At 39.1% G+C, this 19,705-nt stretch overlaps 1 protein-coding gene across 1 annotated transcript; it reads left to right on the plus strand.

Annotated features, from left to right (window-relative positions):
- Window positions 1-3,543: 3,543 nt before the first annotated feature.
- LOC117295070 (ubiquitin-like domain-containing CTD phosphatase 1) lies at window positions 3,544-19,077 on the plus strand. The gene is made up of 7 exons (XM_033777645.1): window positions 3,544-3,709; window positions 5,216-5,393; window positions 7,866-7,981; window positions 9,601-9,699; window positions 11,830-11,966; window positions 15,699-15,812; window positions 17,377-19,077. The coding sequence occupies exons 1-7, from the start codon at window positions 3,544-3,546 to the stop codon at window positions 17,527-17,529; spliced, it is 963 nt and encodes a 320-aa protein (XP_033633536.1). The 3' UTR covers window positions 17,530-19,077.
- The last annotated feature ends 628 nt before the right edge of the window (window positions 19,078-19,705 follow it).

Raw genomic sequence — 19,705 nt, forward strand, 5'->3', positions numbered from 1 at the left:
GGGCGAGTGAAGTATGTTGTAGTCTTTGTTTATAACTGTCATTAATTCTTACAAGGACCTTATAGTGGCCGGCACAAGCATAGCCAATAGGTTTATAGAGTAGAGAAGTATCAGTTGTATTAATGCGGGTGAAAACAAACACTACCACGCAACCAATGGCATGGAATGAAAAACTAAAGACCGCAAATGCACAGATCTGGTCCGGAAAAAAAAGTGACACAAGTACTGCAACATTTTTGTTTAGAATAATACCAACCGAGGTGGGGCCCTATAAAAACGAAGTAGACCTTTTAGGGTAAAGGGATATGTGCCAATAAGTCCCCATGACTGATGCAAAGCCACAAGGCTTTCTCCTATGGGCTTTAAGTCATAATTCGAGACTAAAATACAGCCAATTAGGTTTATAAAGGCATTTATAATTACTTCACTTCAGCTTGCGATAAACACCTGGGCCCAATTTCATAGAGCTGCTTAAAGGTAAGCAAATATTTTCGCTTAACGTGGCAAAAATAATTGCTTAAAACCATTCGGATTCCATGCTAAACGTACACGAGCTTAAGCACGTAAACAATCTGCGCGCGGAGATTTTAGATCGTTTGCTTTTAAAAGCAAAACAGAAGAAAGCAGTGTATTTTGCACTGTGTGCATGGCCTAGGGCTGCTTAACGGTAAGCAAATATGTTGGCTTAACGTAGCAACAAAAATTGCTTAAGCGTAAACCTATTTCACCAGCGGTTGCTAGCTTAAGCACGTAAACAAACTGCGCGCGCAACATTTTAGATCGTTTGCTTAAGCGAAAAAGAAAAAGGTGCTGACAAAATGGTGGACGAAATAAATGCGGAGTGCACTCGAGTGGCGATAAAAAAATTCATCACCTTCTGTGTCTGATATGTATTATTTGTAATGGTTCAAAGTGCCCCTCGAAGATAATACATTGTACAGCATGATTCTGAACATTTTAGACACTCGTTTATTCGCTACACCTACCATACAAACGCACGTACAATCACCGCTGTGCCGGCACAACAACATCGTTTGCAAAGTTACACCCCCAAAAATGAATTTATCATGTTTGCCCCAAACAACAATGACCTTTAAAGTTTATGTTGCGGTTTTTTAGAATTATGACAAAAAGTCTCAAGCTGTGCCTTGACCTGATTGTTGCAATTATTTGAGTAGCTCCCCGTGGCTTTCACGTAGTCTTGACTTCAAGTAGTTTCTATTATTGAATGTTGCAATGCATATCATGCTTTCTTTCTGTGTTCTGAGTGCTGAATATACTGTTGACACATGTCTGTGGTGATCCAAATCCCAAAATAATTACAGACGACAGGGAAATGTATTATCAAGCAAATCATGTTTATCCACCAGAACGTTCGATGTGGCAGAAAATTCAGTGTACAAACTTCCGAACAGTAGGCCCCACTCTTCTTTTGAATCATCCACATCCAGCCCACCTATACAGTACTTAATTCCCGTATACGGGGGACAGCTTTCCGGCGGACAGATTTCACTGGGACACACCAGCATCGCGATAATTCTAGAAAAGCTGCCTGCGAAATGGGATAAGGGTCGCTGTTAAGGAGAAGTGGAAAGAAATCGAGTTTTGGTCTCATTGAATTTTAAATACTATTTTGCTGCCCAAGGTGCCTAAGTTGAAAGAATGTCCAACAAGCTGACTCAAAGAAGGAGAGCTGTTCCTCGCCGACAACACAACATTAATGTCTACCTCGATGGAAGGCTATTTTAGTTTGGAATAGGAATCATTATCAAACAAAGAAATGGTTTGATGAGAAGTATGTACTATTTTAACCAAATAAAAATTAAAAAATAGTTAATGGCCTGACGTTTCGACCCTAGGTAGGCCATTAACTATTTTTTGCATTTATACTCTCGGTCCATTTGGTTGGTAAGTTGTTTGCAACAGCTAATTCTATTTTCTCAAATAAAAGTTAAACAGTCTGTTGTTGTTTAAAATACTGAGATAGTCTAAACGAGAATTTTACTTTGGGTTTAATATTATTTGGGGCTGCCACGTCACAAGTATTAAAGGCAGTGGACACTATTGGTAATTACTCAAAATAATTATCAGCATAAAATCTCACTTGGTTACGAGTAATGGGGAGAGGTTGATAATAGTATAAAACATTGTGAGAAACGGCTCCCTCTGAAGTGACGTAGTTTTTGAGAAAGAGGTAATTTTCCACCAGTTTGATTTCAAGACCTCAAGTTTAGAACTTGAGGTCTCGAAATCAAGCATCTGAAAGCACACAACTTCGTGTGACAAGGGTGTTTTTTTTTCTTTCATTAATATCTCGCAACTCCGACGACCAATCGAGCTCAAATTTTGACAGGTTTGTTATTTTATGCATAATATTGAGATACACCAAGTGAGAAGACTGGTCTTTGGACAATTACCAATAGTGTCCACTGCCTTTAAGGTCTTCTTCTTATCGTGTCCACACAGTATGCTTAAGCCAGAACTTGGACACGGCTTCGATACATCGTTGTACTCTACAAGATCCTCAGCTCTCTGCATTCTTGCTCCAGTAGGGGGCATCTCAGGAGGTGCTCTTTAGTTTCTTACATATCAGGTCACGTCTTCAGAGTATCCCCACTTCTTGAGAGACACTTTGCACCGGCCAGTTTGATGTTTTGAGTGCCACAAAAGGTACAATAGTCGAGCTTATTTTTATGCGGAACTTTTTACATCATTGTTGACTTGGCATGTTTAGATTTGGAGGTCACTACTGCAGAATTCGGCGGCAGGTTGTGGATATGCTACTTCCTGATGGGCGCATGGTGGTACTACAAAATCGTCACAGCAACAAATTTACTACGAAAAGAGAGCCGGTGGGCTTTTCTATGATGGGGTAAAACTCGTTAAAATTTAGTATTATTCAGCGGGTGATTCGACCATGGTCTTATTATCTCTCAGATTTGACTTCAAATCATTTTTCGGCGGCAGATGTGGCGCGCTGTGCGTCAACTTGGTCGTGGGAAAATCTCCACATTGCTACTTGAATGTCATTATTTTATGGTATATATATTATAGAAGGCACGAAGCCGCCGAAAAACTTTATTTTTCGGATGCCATGCCAGGAAAAGTCAGATTCAAACTGTCATTCTCTCGCATGCTTTTTACCAAACATACCACTTTTTAACCCTTTTTTGGCGGCTTCGTGGCTTCTGCTGCTGTGTGTTGGTGTGTAGCCCCATGGTAGCCCCAAGCGCGTAATTTTGTGGCTGTATAGTAACCCTACTTCCTGTACCATTATATTATGTAGCGGCTGTTATAATGCGTTGCAAGATGCATAACAACGGACAAAATGCTGCATGTTAGCCTCTTAGGCAGTTTTAGAACAAAGAATTATGGTGATAAAGACCCAATATCTCATAGTTCATGATACTGCTTTTCCACAGAATCTTTGTTGTACTGCGCCGAGCATACTTGAAAGCGAGATGGGCCGTAGTAGTACCAAAAACTCTCCGCACTTTAGAAACATTCTGGACTCCTGAGGGCGCTACATAATCAAAAAACAAAATGGCAGCGCCCGTAAGTCCGAATGTGGTGGTGAAATGGAATGGTAAAGAATACACGATTTCGGATATTAATGACACTGATACTGTGCACGATTTGAAATGTATGATCTCAAAGCAGACTGGAGTACTTCCAGAGAGACAGAAACTCATCGGCTTGAAACTTAAAGGTATTGAATCAATGTCAGAAAATTTTCCGTATGGCGCCACCACTTATCATTCGATATAATTATTCAATTGTACATGTACATGAAATGTACATTGTAGGTCAAGGGGATAAGGGGTGGATTTCACAAAGGTAGTCCTAACTTAGGACTAGTCCTAGGCAATGCTAAGAGATAGGACCAGTCCTAAGTTAGGATGAGTTACTGGTCTTAACTTAGGACCAGTCCTATCTCTTAAAAGTCTTAGCATTGCCTAGGAGTAGGACTAGTCCTAAGTTAGGACTACCTTTGTGAAATCCACCTCTGGAACAGTATCCAATTTACCTTACAATGAGACGCCTTTTTGTTTTTGTAAGAGTGAGTCAAAAAGTGGTGGCGCCATTCGGAAAATTATTCCTTTTTATTTAATAATGGTATTACCATTCTTAACTTTTGACTTGTTGTCCTGACGAGTACGGGTCCTTCCTTTGTATTTCTGTTGTATTTATTGTGTATACTATTGCAATGCAACGTGCAAGTATACTTACTTAGTTAATATGTAGTTCTACTATACTACTAGAAACTATTAAATATATTTGTAGAAAGGTTAAGGAGTAAACATTTCGAGCTTTAAAAAAACTGTACATGTTTTCAAATTGTCATTGATTGATCAACATTTTCTGGTCTTTAACAAAGAAGTTTTGTTTGTACATGTACACACCTGAAAATTTCCTGACACACTGTACACACTGTACAAGTTCACAATGGATGGCAAACCTGAATGGTTGGACCAACCATTCTGTGAAAAGGGGAGTAACAAGGCTTCCTGGCCCACACTTTATTTGTGCACTATGTGGAACAGTGCCTGTGCGGCCCGAATCTCCATAATACAGAGCCCATCCAAGGTATTTTCTAACGGTCCTCTCTTAAAATGGTTGGTCCAACCATTCGAGTTCATCATCATGCGTTGAATGTGTGTTTGCAGCAAAAACATGTAATACATCTTTTGAAGATATTTTTGAATACAGTGTAGAAATATAACATTAATAATTCAAACTCAAAGATGTACTTTTTGATATATTTTTTGTTTTGGTCGTACCATGCCATAGTTGCGATACCTAACCCTCTTCCCGACGGCAAAGGAAGGAGGACTATGTTATTGCAACTAACTATGACACTAAGTAAAAAACATCCAGAGCTTCTCTTAAAATATTACTTACTGAGGCGCACTAGTTTTTGAGAAATGAGTAAAACAATTTTCACAGAAATAATTGTTGTCGCAGTGAGACAAATTTTTGTAAAAAAGCATTTATAGATTTACAGAAATCATTGGTCTGTGATTTTTCCTTTTTTCCCCAAAATTGTATTACTCATGAAGTTGAAGTTCCTACTGATAAATTATATTACGAACATCTTCATTCAAGTGAGTAGTGATTCATGTCATGGCCAAAAACCTGATCAACAAAAGGTATCAAAACCCTTCAAGGATGACAACTAAAAAGTTTCTTTTCTTCTGAAAAATTTTGTTTGCAGGTAAGGTGCCAGCAGATGACACCCTGATGTCGGTGCTGCAGCTGAAGGCCAAGACCAAGCTAATGATGGTCGGGACGAGGGAAGAAACGATAGCGGCTGCCAATGAGAAACCTAAAGACATGGATGAAGTAATTGATGATTTTGATGTGGAAGAAGACGACATCCAAACAGAGAAGAGGTATGAAACTCAAAGGGCACAGACATTTCAAATGTTTCAGGGATGTGATTTCTCCGTTTTAATAATAATAATAATAATAATAAACCGTTTTTATAAAGCGCATTAGGCCAAGTAAAAAAAAAAAAACATGTTTCGCGTCCCCGCCCGCTTCCTTTTTACAGGCCGCCTCCTTTTTTATTTTATTTTCTATGCCCATTTTTTTATGCACTTTTTTTATTATTTTTTTTTATTTTTTTTTTAAATAGGGTTATTTTAAATGATCTCAGCAAAAACAATCTGAAATGTCTTGTCTGAATGCCTCGACTAAATTGTTTCATTTATGTTTTGTTTATTTCAGCAGTAGAAAAAAACAATGGATATTTGACATTTTAACAAAGAATGGCGGCCATCTTGAAATAAAAAATAAAAAGCCCCTCTTCCTCCTTTTTTTGAAAAACCCGGACGTGAAACATGTTTGTTTTTTTTACTCGGCCTTACACACAGAGTCCCAATGGGATGTACAGTACAAAGTCAAAAGAGAACAAACAAACACAATTAGTTAGAGTTCAACAAAAGAGTTTTGAGAAGGCGTTTGAATTGTCATCCAGAGTTTATGCCTATTTGATGTTGCGGGGGAGTTTGTTCCAAAGCGTAGGAGAAGACGTAGAAAATGCACGTTGGCCGTATGACTTTGTTGAAGCCGATGAACAGGCAATAATAATAATAATAATAAGACTTGTAATGCGCACATATCCACCCTGCTGGGTGTTCAAGGCGCAGTAAAAACAAAAACAAAACAAAAACAAAATACAACACAAAGAAAAACAGACACAACAAAATTAGTCATTGAAAACCTGTGACATAAGATAAGTTTTGAGAAGAGACTTGAATTTTGCGGTACAAACACAAGATGGAAGGTTAAGTGGTAGAGAGTTCCAGATGCGTGGCGCGGCTAAAAAAAAGACCTGTCACCCCATGAGTGTCGAGACTTGGGTTCAATGAGGAGAAGCATGGAACTTGATCGAAGATTCCTTGATGGAGTGTAAACTTGAAGTAGTTCAGAAATATAGTGGGGAGCCTTGCCATTTAGAGCTTTGTGGACAATGAGCATCAGCTTGAAGATGATTCGTTGAGAGATAGGGAGCCAGTGTAGTTGTTTCAGAATGGGGGTGATAGAACAGGATTTTCTAGACAGTGTCACAATGCGGGCAGCAGTATTTTGGAGCCGTTGAAGTCGGGAAATCTGGTTGTTAGGAAGACTGTAGAGAAGAGCATTGCCGTTGTCAAGACGAGAAGTAACAAATGCGTGAATGACCTTTTCAGTGGCACTTTTGTCCAAGTACTTGCGGATCTTACCTATATTCCTGATGTGATATGATGATAAATGAACAATATTGTTGATGTGTGGCTGAAGTGTCATCGATGAATCAAAAATAAGGCAAGTAGAGATTGTGATTGGGAGCGGAGATTTCTGGAAGGCTGATATTTGTGAATAAGTTCTTGAAAATATGTTGGTGCGTAGCCATGGACACAGCTACGTGTATACAATGTAGGTCAGAAGAAGGGTTTAACCCGGAAATCATTTATTTTGTCTATACCCCCCCCCCCAAAAAAAATAACAGTTTGTATTTTATATTTTGATGTTACAGTTAAGATCATAAAGACATGAAGACCAAAACTAAATGTATATGAAATGCCTTGAAGATTGCATAGTAGGGTTAAACCAAAGATAAATGCACCGGTACTGGTTTCACCCTTACACTGGATGGTGTTAGCACTGGACACGATGCAAGCTTTTGTGATCGCAAGCTTTCACGCTTTGTGCTCACAGTTCAGGTTTTTTGTCAACAGCCTATCACATCCCCCCTCCCCCCCCCCTGCGTTTAAGATGATGTTGTTTCAGTCTTGCTAGCCCCATAACCTAAGGCCAATCCACTCCATATTCGTGGCGCCAGCACCAACGAAACCTTTTTTTGTGCCACCTGATTCGCGTCGTTCTTGATCAAGAAACTTACAAATGGAATGCAACTGTACTTGTAGCAAGCCCTACTGCTGGAATTCAAATAAAAAACATTACACATTTTGAGGGAAAAGAAACATCCGTATTAATTTAGCCCTCTATAAATGTTGTAATAGTTAATATTATTTTTATTCAGCCAGGAGGTTTGGTTGGTACGTAGGTTTCGAATCCACGACTCCAAGTTTTCTAGATCAGAGCCTAATTTACTGTGTGGGGATTCACTCTTGTGCAGCTTGAGCGCCTTAATTTGGTGGATTTTGTCGCCTTACAAATACTCTATACTTTTGTAAAGCTGCTTAGGCATAAAATTTTGCTGAACACTTTTCTGCTGAGCCAATAAAATGTGCCTTTAGAATCATGAAATTAGGCCTAGATGTCACCTTGCTCTTTCAAAAGTGTTACAAAAGATTAGAACATTTTTTTTTATATATTCCACTCAATTTGAGTTCAATTTGATTTTCTTTCATTTGCAGAGAGGAATTCTTGGAGAAAATTCAACGTAGAGTCAAAGACTATGAAATTAAAGTTTTGAATGAACCACGACCCGATAAGAAACTTCTGGTGCTTGATATTGACTACACATTATTTGGTAAGAACCTAACAGTAATAAGTTCTAAAATATTTATCCCCCAGGTTGATTGAGTCTTTATATCTGGTTTTACCCTTACACTTGATTGTATTAGCACTGTACACTCAGCTCTTTTGAGGGTGGAGGGTTCGAATCCCACCCCAAGTAAAATGCCTGTAATTTTGTCCTTCTTCACAGGACTCAGGAAGGTGCTGATTGTACAGGGCTTACCCATATCAGTGTAAAGGTAAAAAAAAAAAATTGTTTTCCTAAATCAAAGGTTTGCTCGAAGGTGCTGAGGCACAGAGCAAATAAATAAGTCTTTGATGGTAGGTCTCCTCAAACAAGTGGGCTTTCAGAAATGTCTAAAAGATACTGGACACTATTGGTAATTGTCAAAGACCAGTCTTCTCACTTGGTGTTTCTTAACATTTTATATGCACAAAATAACACACTTGTGAAAATTTGAACTCAATTGGCCGTCAAAGTTGTAAGATAATAATGGACAACACACCCTTGTCACACGAAGTTGTGCGCTTTCAGATGCTCGATTTCGGGACCCCAAAATCTAATTTTGAGGTCTCAAAATCAAATTCATGGACAATTACTACTTTCTTGAAAACTACGTTACTTCAGAGGGAGCCGTTTCTCACAATGTTTTATGCTATCAACGGCTCCCCAATACTCAATACCAAGTAAGGTTTTATGCTAATAATTATTTTGAGTGATTAACAACAGTGTTCACTGCCTTTAAAGTGGGACTCTGCGGTCTGATTCATTTAAAACTGCTTGGCCACAAAACCACACTGCTGTATGTGGGGTATCAATCTAATGTACATTAAGCTTGGATGAAACCTCGATATTATCAAATGGCGCGATGCTAATTTGGAAACGATTTCAATATCGGATCGATGTGGTTCTAATATGGAAAATTGATATATCGCAATAGCGATTAAGTATCAGATATCGATTAAGTATCGCGATATCGATTAAGTATTGCGATGTATTTCCTAGCCGAGACATCTCGCACCCCATAGGTTTGGAGTAAAGCCAGAAGAATAGGTCATTAGAACACCTCTCTGATGAAATGACTGTCTCTTCTACAACTTTCATTGGGAGTTTGAAGCAGACTGATGATGTCAAATTTAATTAATCGCATTTATATCGAATATCGAATTTTGATTTTTGAGAGGGCAAGGACATTTTCGTTTTGATAGGGCACGTTTTTCAATCGGAAAATCTCAAAGTCTAAGGAAAATCTTTGAAGTCCAAGACCAGGGGAATGGAGGTCATGGTGGCCTCTGTGTTTTTCAAGGTCTTCTGTGGGGTCAATGCAGTCTAGTACAACGAAGATTAGCCACAGGTGTACATGGACCCAGGAATAATAATTTGGGTACCTGGTATGCTGTGTCCTGGCCGTGTGGTCAAATGCACCTTACTCGAGCTCTGGTGTTTCTGGATCAGCAGATCAGCTGGTCTGGCTGCAATATGTTATGGTTTCATGAAATCATTGTTGTGACAAGCTCCACCAAATTTGATTTTTCGGCGTTTACAGACATGGCCCCTTATAACTTTCCACTTTTATTTTATTTGCTAAATTTTATCTCTGATGTTCCAAATCTCCTTGTTATTTGTTTCAGACCACAGATCTGTAGCTGAACATGCCCTGGAGCTAAAGAGACCTTATCTTCATGAGTTTCTTACATCTGCATATAAGAACTATGACATCGTTATCTGGTGTAAGTACAAGGGGAAAGCGAGAGACACTACTATCTTCAATATGCTTTATCCTTGTTAACCGTAACACCTGCAGCCGATTTCACGAAACACCAAGATCAGACCGATCTCGAGTTAGGACGAGTAACCTGTTTTAACTAAGGATGGGTATAATGGGCCCTAATGCTTCGGATGCGGAACTGAGCTCGTCCTAAGTCTCTAAGCTTAGTAGAGTTTAGTGAAACTGATGGCAGGTATCTTTGGCTCAAGGCCCTTCCATATCCTCCAATTTAATAATAGTTCTGTAGGATTTGAAACTTTGCATGGTTGACAGGGATAAAGCATATTGGCTCTGGTAATAAGCAGTTGTCCTTTTGGGACTGCAGTATGATATTGTGCTGTGGCTGACTTATCTCCATTCCTGGAATTGTTGCCCTTGGTGCTAGCCATGCCCTTTGCTGAATTATTATGGCCTTGCCCTTTCACAGATGAAATTCCAGGCCTGGGTCTCTAGAGCATCGAACCCAAGTTTTGGTGGCTGAGTCATCAGAGTATGGGTTCATATCCTGGTCATGACTCTTGTGTTCTTGCCCAACACACTTTACTGTAATTGCTTCTCGTCATCCGGAGTGAACGGGCTGCCTATTTGATTGCCGGTGCTGCATACTCCTAAGGAGTTGAGATGGTTTCAGGAATGCTTCAGACCATTCAACAGGGTCAGTAATAGCATAAGGTGCTTTGATACAACATTCATAAATACCTAAGACAGTTAATCCATTCTGATTGGTCGAGAGGGCATCACGAGGGGTTGTTTGAACGGATGATATAACACCAGTAAAAAGTGTCGAGCTTGCACCTGTGCTTATAAGACAGTTTCTTTATTCTTATTCGTCGAGAGCAACGGTCGGGACAGTTGTGCCACATCACTTGATACGCGCTACGCGCACAGCAATCTCCTTACCATTTCATAGCTGGAGGGGTGTTGTGTTGAAAGAAATTATTGAACAATTATAATTTCTCATTTGTTTTACTTTTTGAACAAAAAGTGATGATGTGAACGGTATTTATGAATGGGAATCAAAGTGTGTTCAAGAGGTTTTCAACTAATGGTTGAAACCCGCCAAGGCCTGGTTCTTGATAATTTACCTCAACTTCTTCTTGGTAAAATCATCAAGAGGCAGGCCTCGTCGGGTTGAAACCACTAGTTGAAAACCTCTTCATCATACATTGATTCCCTTATTTAAAAAGTGCTCCATAAGTGCCTTTTATTAACCAACCACAGGCCTCCTCTGAGGAGAACCAATCAAAGCAGTGACTGACTCTACACTGAAACCTCTGAACTCTTATAAATAGGCCCACTTCTCCCACATTTCATCAGTCTCCTGACGATGACTAAAGCAAGCTAGTCGGAACATTGAGACCAATTAAGAACTCACTCTGTGGTAATATAAGTTAACAAAACAATCCACTCAAGAAGCTAAAACAGTAGTCCTGGCCGATTTTTTACCCTCCGCCCAGGTACGTAGTATTTACAAAGCAGTTCTTTTCAGAACTTTTTAGAATTCCAAAAGTCTACTTTAGTAGAATATAAAGCAAGACATTTCTCTAAAGAACAAAATCTACCTCGTAAGTAGATACATACATGGTGTTATCACAAATCAAATAAATTTGATTGTTTGTTTGTTTGTTTGTTTGTTTGTTTGTTTGTTGTTTGATTTTTTGTTTGTTTGTTTGTTTGTTTGTTTGTTTGTTTGTTTGTTTTTTGTTTGTTTGGTTGTTTGTTTGTTTGTTTGTTTGTTTGTTTGTTTGTTTGTTTGTTTGTTTGTTTGTTTGTTTGTTTGTTTGTTTGTTTGTTTGTTTGTTTGTTTGTTTGTTTGTTTGTTTGTTTGTTTGTTTGTTTGTTTGTTTGTTTGTTTGTTTGTTTGTTTGTTTGTTTGTTTGTTTGTTTGTTTGTTTGTTTGTTTGGATGGTTCGATGGCTAGGGGAACTCAACGACAAAATTTATTCTAGTCATTGTGAAATCAGCGATTAGCTAGGGGATTCGAAACCCACAACTTTGTGATTGCAAGTCCTGCAATCTTGATACTTCAACATGCAATGCCTCAAATCCCAGATTAATCATATTATTATAATGGTGTCTTTGTTCCTATCAGCTGCCACCAGCATGAAGTGGATTGAGGTGAAGATGAAAGAGTTAGGAGTGAGCTCTCACACGGACTACAAGCTGACATTCATGGTGGACAGTAGCGCCTGCATCTCGGTACAAACTCCCAAGTATGGTATGGTGGATGTAAGTAAATTAATAATAACAATTTCAGTGACAATGTTTATAGCGTCCATCCATGAAACATGCTCCCGGATGCTGAAACACATCCATACAGTTGGAGAAAATACAGTTAAAATGTATACAAATTCCTATTTGTGGAGAGCTCGTCATGTGGGGGTGTTTAAACCTTTGATAATGACCAGTGTTTATAACCGGTTGAGAGCTGGACAGTTTCTTCATTCCTATTGGTCGAGAGCATTGGCTGGAACAGTTGTGCCACATCATGGGATATGCACGACGCGTACAGCAATCTCCTTATAAGGAGTTGTTTACCCAAGGGCCTTACCATTTTGATAGCTGGAGGGGTGTTGTGTTGAAAGAAATCATTGAACAGTTATAATTTTTGCATTTATTTTTATTTTTTGGACTAAAAGTTTTGATGTTTTTTGACCGAAAAGGTATTTATGAATGTTGAATCGGTTTTCAACTAGTGCTTTAAACCCGCCGAGGCCTGGTTCTTGATAATTTACCTCGACTTTGTTGGTAAAATTATCAAGAACCAGGCCTCGTTGGGTCTAAACCACTAGTTGAAATCTCTTCACCACACATTGATTCCCTTAATCATAGTCAGTACCTGTATGCAACAATCAATTAGTAAAATCAGTTAGGATAAACACTATTAAAAAAAAGTGGCATTGATGCAGAAAAATAGGTAAAGGTTGTTGTACTTTAAGTGGCTAAAACAGAACGCTTAAATAGGTTTTGTCTTAAGGCCAGCCTTGAATCTGTCAACATTGCTGGCTTCCCTAAAGTTGCTTTGAAAGTTGGTTCAACAGTTGAGGGCCCATTTCAGAGAACATCCTATCACCCGCAGAAACCAGCTTCGCTCTGAGGAGGATCAACAGGGTAGTATCACGTGCAGAATGAGTACATGTAGATCTAACTACAGGCCTAGTAGCAACAAGATCATGCAGATACACGTACATATAGCAAATACCATTTAAGCATTTAAAAATTAACAAACACACCTTAAATTGAACTCAATGGGAGAGTTAAGAGTGCCAAGTGGCAGCTGACCTAACACCCGTTTTAGACAGGTGCCCAGAGTTGTGCTGAACCAAAGATTATATAGCGCCCCAAGGCGCAAGATGCGGAACTCAGGCTGGAATGTGAAATCCCACTGGACGCCATTTCGGCAAGTAACTATTCTGATACAACAATAGACCTGTGCAGATCAGTGCAGACAATGACTATTCCTATCAATGGGAAACAAAACATTCACTTGCTGAAATGGCGCCCATGTGTATTTCACGTTCCAACAAGAGATAAAGCTTCAGTTCCGCATCTTGCGCCTTGCGGTGCTCTATAATCTTTGGCCGAACCAAGTTCTGTATTGATAAGTTACTGAAAAGTTTGACGTCTGAAACAGTTATTAAGAGCGACTGGACAATCATTTATAGACGTTCGTAATGACTGTGGAGCGCCTTGGTTTACATATGTCGATCTCGTCATGGGCTTAACCAAATAAAATGTTATTTTAAGTTTGCCTGTCTGAAACCAAAATTAATTTGGGTTGACCTAGAGTTGTTCCTACATATTTGGTTCAGGTGACTCTGGCATAAATTTCTTTTTGTTTTGTAGTTCTGGGCCCAAATTCTTAATTAAGCAGAAACTACTGCTTAGCAGATTACTTTACTAGCCAAAAATTGGTGGGTCATCAGTCACAACAATGTAAACTTTATCGGCTTTTATCTGCTAAGCGATCTTTGTCTGTGCTTAACAGGTTTTTGTGCTTACTGGCTTTATTAAATTGGGCCTTGAGTATACACTCATTAAAGTGAACATTGAACTTACCCCTTTAGAGACCATTCATTTCTGTATCGTCGTCGCCATAAGCCAAGACATTGTAATAAGTGGTTACACTGTGATGTCCGAGTGCACGTCATGTATAGGGGCATTTTAAGTTCTAGTTGTGATTACATAGAGTTTGACCTTAGTGGTCATCTTCTCACCAAATGCGATTGAAGACAGTGGCATGGGAGTTAACACACTTTCATTTGTAGTAGTCCCCCCCCCCCCTTTGTAGTATCCCCCCACCCCAACCAGTCACAATTATGTTACTATAAAAAATGAATAATATGTGAAGGGGTGCAAGTTTAAGTTTGCAACCCTTCACACATTCATTTTTGAATTACTTACAGAAGCTTCTAAAATGGGAAGCCAGTAGTTCAAAATTAGGTACTTCCTTATAAACATGGAAAATGATAACCAAGTTTGCAAAAAAATAACCACAGGTTAAACAAAGAAAAATTTGTTTAAAGCCATTATACACTTTCAGAACAGAAACAAAAACAAGTTCACAGATTTACAAATAACTTACAGGGTTTACAGAAGGTAATGGTGAAAGACTTCTCTTGAAATATTATTCCATGAAATGCTTTACTTTTTGAGAAAACATTAAAACAATTATCAATTCTCGATAGCGAGAATTGCGGATTTATTTTAAACACATGTCATGACACTGTGAAACGTGCGGAAACCAAGGGTGGGTTTACCCGTTATTTTCTCCCGACTCCAAAGACCGATTGAGCAAAAATTTTCACAGGTTTGTCATTTTATATATAAGTTGTGATACACGAAGGGTGGGACTTGGACAATACTGTGTACCGAAAGTGTCCAATGGCTTTAAAGCCATTATACACTTTCAGAACAGGAAAACAAATAAAAGTTCACAGATTTACAAATAACTTACGTGCAGAAACAAGGGTGGGTTTTCCCGTTATTTTCTCCCGACTCCAATGACCGATTGAGCCTAAATATTCACAGGTTTGTTATTTTATATATAAGTTGTGAAACACGAAGTGTGGGCCTTTGGACAATACTGTTTACCGAAAGTGTTCAATGGCTTTAAGTAGGAGTTTGACCTGCAACCTTTGTATTAATGAGCTATATCTCGTCCCATTTTGCTGTCTCCATAGTGTGTCAATTTCTTTGTTTGTGGGAGATAGAAAACTAACATTTTCTAGCAAGGAAGGTGCTGCACGTTGATGCATCTATATTTATTTTCCCAGGATGAGGTGTTACCACGATGTTTCAAACTCTGATCATTTCTTTTGGCAGTTAAAATACACCTTTAGTCTGTTTAAACACAGCCGGTTTTAAACAGTTTTAACTCATTCGGTTATTACTTTGTTTGTCTGAACGATCTTAAAACTTTGCTGAATCGATTTTAAAACTAGTTAAATTGGTCGGCAAGATTTGAACTATAAACCACTTTGGTTTTATCTTTAAGCATGGTGTGTGGGCAGAATAAAAGCAAACATATCTGGTTTTAAATCCTCAGAGGTGACCCGGATGTTGTTGTGTTAGGTCACAGTACTGAGTGACCTCTTAAAAAAAGAAGATGAACCGTATCGGGTTTAACTTCTAGCTGTCTGAAGCAAGGTTGGTTTTTACGGTTTCCCACCCACACCCAGGCTTTTCGTAAAGTTTGAGTCTCCCTTTAGTGTGCTGTCTGGACATGGCCCAAGTTTATAATACAACCACTAAACATGCTTTTGTTGAAAGAACTAACAGAAATTTGGTTGGAAAGGAGGGATTTGACTGAACAATTCTTGCAACTGCATGTGGACTTAATAACAAAACTTGCCGACTACTTTTCTTAGTTGAGTTCACTAGTCAAGTCGGTTTTACCAAATGGACAAAAAGAGAAGGAAAGCCCCTCGACTCAAGTTTTATTCTGATTTTCTCTTACAGACAAAACCTCTAGGTGTTATTTGGGGTAAATTCGAGCAGTACACCACTACCAACACCATCATGTTTGACGACCTACGAAGGAACTTCCTAATGAACCCACAAAATGGTCTCAAGGTAAGCTTGTCTTTTGGTTCAGCAAAAAGTTTAACTATTGCAACATCAGAGGTGATTTGAGGCATTGCATTGTGAGGCAGAGTTGTTGACTCGATTCATGTGAATGGGACCAGAGTCAGACTGGACGTGCTATTGTTTACTTGAGATTTTAATTGTAACTTTCAGTATTGACTTTTGACTTCACTTGGACTTGCATATAATGACTTGTTACAAACGCAAGTCAGAAGCTACTTTGGCAATTCCATAGGCTTTGACTTTCAGCTTATGTTTGGTCTAAACACCTTGATGCACAAACGTAGCTGCGGCACAAGCATGATCTGCTCTGACTGAGATTAAATAGAATGAGTACATGTAATAATAATAATAGTAACTTGCATCACTCAGTTTAATGCTCAAGGCGCTCCAGCATCCAGTATTTTCATGCAAGATATGTGGGACTATGTTCAAATTATGAGAGCTACTTCTTTATGACGCAATATGCAGCCAAATAAACCAGGAAACCATGGTGAATGGCTTCTCTTCGATAAGTACAAGGGGGTTATTTTATGTGCGATTTACAACACACGGGACCAACAAAGCGTCATGGTTAATTGTCTTGCTTAAAGCCATTGGACACTTTCGGTACAGAACAAAAATTAAAAGTTCACAGTTTTACAAATAACTTACAAGGTTTACAGAAGGTAATGGTGAAAGACTTCTCTTGAAAATACTATTCAATGAAATGCTTTACTTTAAAAAAAACCATTAAAACAATATCAATTCTCGATATCAAGAATTATGCATTTATTTTAAACACATGTCATGTCACGGCGAAACGTGCGGAACAAGGGTGGGTTTTCCCGTTATTTTCTCCCGACTCGGATGACAGATTGAGCCTAAATCTTCACAGGTTTGTTATTTTATATAAGTTGTGATACACGAAGTGTGGGCCTTGGACATTACTGTTTACCGAAAGTGTCCAATGGCTTTAAAGGTACTGGACACTATGGGTTAATACTCAAATTAGTTGTAAGCTTAAAAACTTACTTGGGTAACAAGGAATGGCGTGCCATCGACAGTATCAAACATAGTGAGAAACGGCTCCCTCTGAAGTAATGTAGTTTTTGATAAAACAGAACTTTTCAGCCAATCATTTGAATTCATTTTGAGACCCAACGTGTGAGTTCTCGAAATCAAGCATGAAAGCAAACAACTTTGTGTGACTAGGGTGTTTTTTCTTCCATTATTATCATGCAACTTTGACGACCACTTGAGTTCAGACCAAATTTTCACAGGTATGTTATTTTGTGCATATGTTGAGATACACCAAGTGAGAAGACTGGTTTTTGACAATTACCAAAGGTGTCCAGTTTCTTTAAGGACTTAGGTGTCACAACTGAGACTCGAACCCACTCTCTATTGATCAGAAACACCAGAGTTTGAGTCTGGTGCACTTAACCGCTCAACCATGACACCCCACCATACACAAGCCACAGGGACGTCATCATGGGTACAGTGATGATGACGTCAGGGTAAATTTTCTGATATATGGGCAATTTTTTAAACCACTTTTTCCACTCTGTAGATCCGGCCATTTCGTCAAGCTCACAAAAATCGAGATAAGGACAAAGAGCTGTTGAGACTTGCTCGGTATCTGGAGGACATCTCAAGCCTGGACGATCTGAGCCACTTGAACCACAGACAGTGGGAGTCCTACAAACCCCCGCCAAAATCTTGAGGAGAGGTTACTATATCGAAGCCTGTGCTCACGACTATTCACGACCACGTAATTTATTTACACAATCAGACTCAGCAGTGACACATTCCTTCAATCCTTTCAGCGTGAATTTGACTATATTGCAGCTGTGGCAAACAATATGCTATGGAGATAGTATCCCAGATTTATGGAGATAAGTCCCGACTAGTGTTAAAGTCGTTACAAATTCAGGTGTGACTAGTGGAGTAGTAAATTTCACTGGTGCCCAGGCCTAGTATCAAGTCTGTACAAACATATGTACATGTAGGAAATTGCCTCAAACCATGGTGCTTTCGGCTGTCAAAACATGACATGGCAATAACAGGGTGTTTCAAAATTGAAGGCTTCGACAGTGGATATGGCGGTTTTCATTTGGGCTTTAGTCCCACAGTGGGTGTGTCAGTAGGTATACACATTCAAACCAGGGACCTATAACAAAAGGGGATAATGGGGTCCATGGCTCGGGAAAGGTCCATGGCTCGGGAAAGGTCCACAGTTGGAAAACGTGTAACATGCCCAAGTTGCTCCATAAACGTTGCGCAAGTGGACTTACACAGTTGCGTAAAGTTTGGTGAAATCGGCTGCTTGCCTGTGTGTCACCCCAATATCTTAAGTTAACATGGCAAAGGAAGTTGATTCAAAAGACAGCACTACCAGACAACATTTCTACACAATTCTCGGTGTTGGGGACAAAATCGCCTACCCAACCAGATTTCTACAAAGTGATGATTTCTAATGTTGTCTTATCAGCCAATGGGCGCCCCAGAAGTGGCTTGAATCGGACATGGTGTTATTATGCTCTTACGCCTGTGATCTAGGCTTTGTTGAATGATCTTATGCTTTTAATTTGAATGCCATTTCACTGTAAGCTTTTTGTAGGGTGGAACAACTGTATACATAGATGTACATCTCTGTCTACTGTGTACATGCAGTCACTACAATATCATATAATAGGCTGGAACAGTGTATCTACCATTCAAAACCACATATGGATGGTATAGAACTCTTGCATGCACCCTCACAGGGGTCACAAAGTCCTCTAACTAGGGTCAAAAAGTGCTCTCGCTGGGTTCAAAAAGTGCTCTCACTGGGGTCAAAAGAAGGCAACTTATTGAACGACAGATGTTCTGTGTGTGAAAAATTTGGTGCATGAGCTCAGCGTCCCTGTAGCATTTTGCATTACGCAAGGGGTCTGTGGAAAGACAGTAGGAGGGTTGAGTTTTTACTGTTTCGATGGCTGATGCATTCACTACATGATGTTATATTCCATGCTTGTATAGTTTACCTATCATTCAAAACAACAGGTAGCGATGTCGAATGGTCAAACAGTAGGAGGGTTGACTGTGCACTGTGTGGATGCTTTCACCAAATGATACTACAATGCATTCACTCAAACCCACAGTTAATGATATTGAATGGTCAGTTAGTAGGAGGGTTGACTGCTAACTGTGTAGATGCATGCACAAAATGGTCGCTTGTACCACATGATATCATATCGCGGGCTGGCATAGTTTATCATTAAAAAAAATCATTAAAGGGCAAATTATCATTAAAGGGCAAATTATAGAAGGGTTGACATGTTGTATCGTATTGCAGAAAGGCAACGGAGTTCATATTTTCACAGGTTTGTTGTGTTATGTTTATGTTGCGATACACAAGTGATAAGACTGGTCTTTGGCAAATACCAAAGGTGTCCAGTGGCTTTAATACTATTTGCGAATGTGATCGCGTAAGGAGTATTGATGTGACAGATTCGCAACGAATAATTCACCACTGTTGAGTTTTGATGACAATCGTCAACACTCACTTTGCATTTGCATTCGCATGATTCAAAACCTGGCTTAAGGTGTCAGTAACGTCCGTCGATATATCGAAAATACTCAAAAACTCGATATTTTTTTGACATCGAAATCGCCGATGTCACTTTTATAATCATATCGTAATATCGGATTTTCGATATATATCGAAAAAATTTCGATGTTTTGAAAATTTCGATGTTCCTAAATGATATCGAAAATACCAAAAGAGTGTCCGATTATTTAAAAGAAATCTGTGTTTGAGTATTAGAAAAGTCGTCGTCGTTATGTAGTTTCATCATTTTGAGTTGCCCTATTAAATAAAATACGTTTTACAAGCAAGTATGTCTGCATGTTCTTTG

The sequence above is a fragment of the Asterias rubens genome, chromosome 9 (assembly GCF_902459465.1).
Source record: "Asterias rubens chromosome 9, eAstRub1.3, whole genome shotgun sequence".
NCBI lineage: Eukaryota > Metazoa > Echinodermata > Asteroidea > Forcipulatida > Asteriidae > Asterias > Asterias rubens.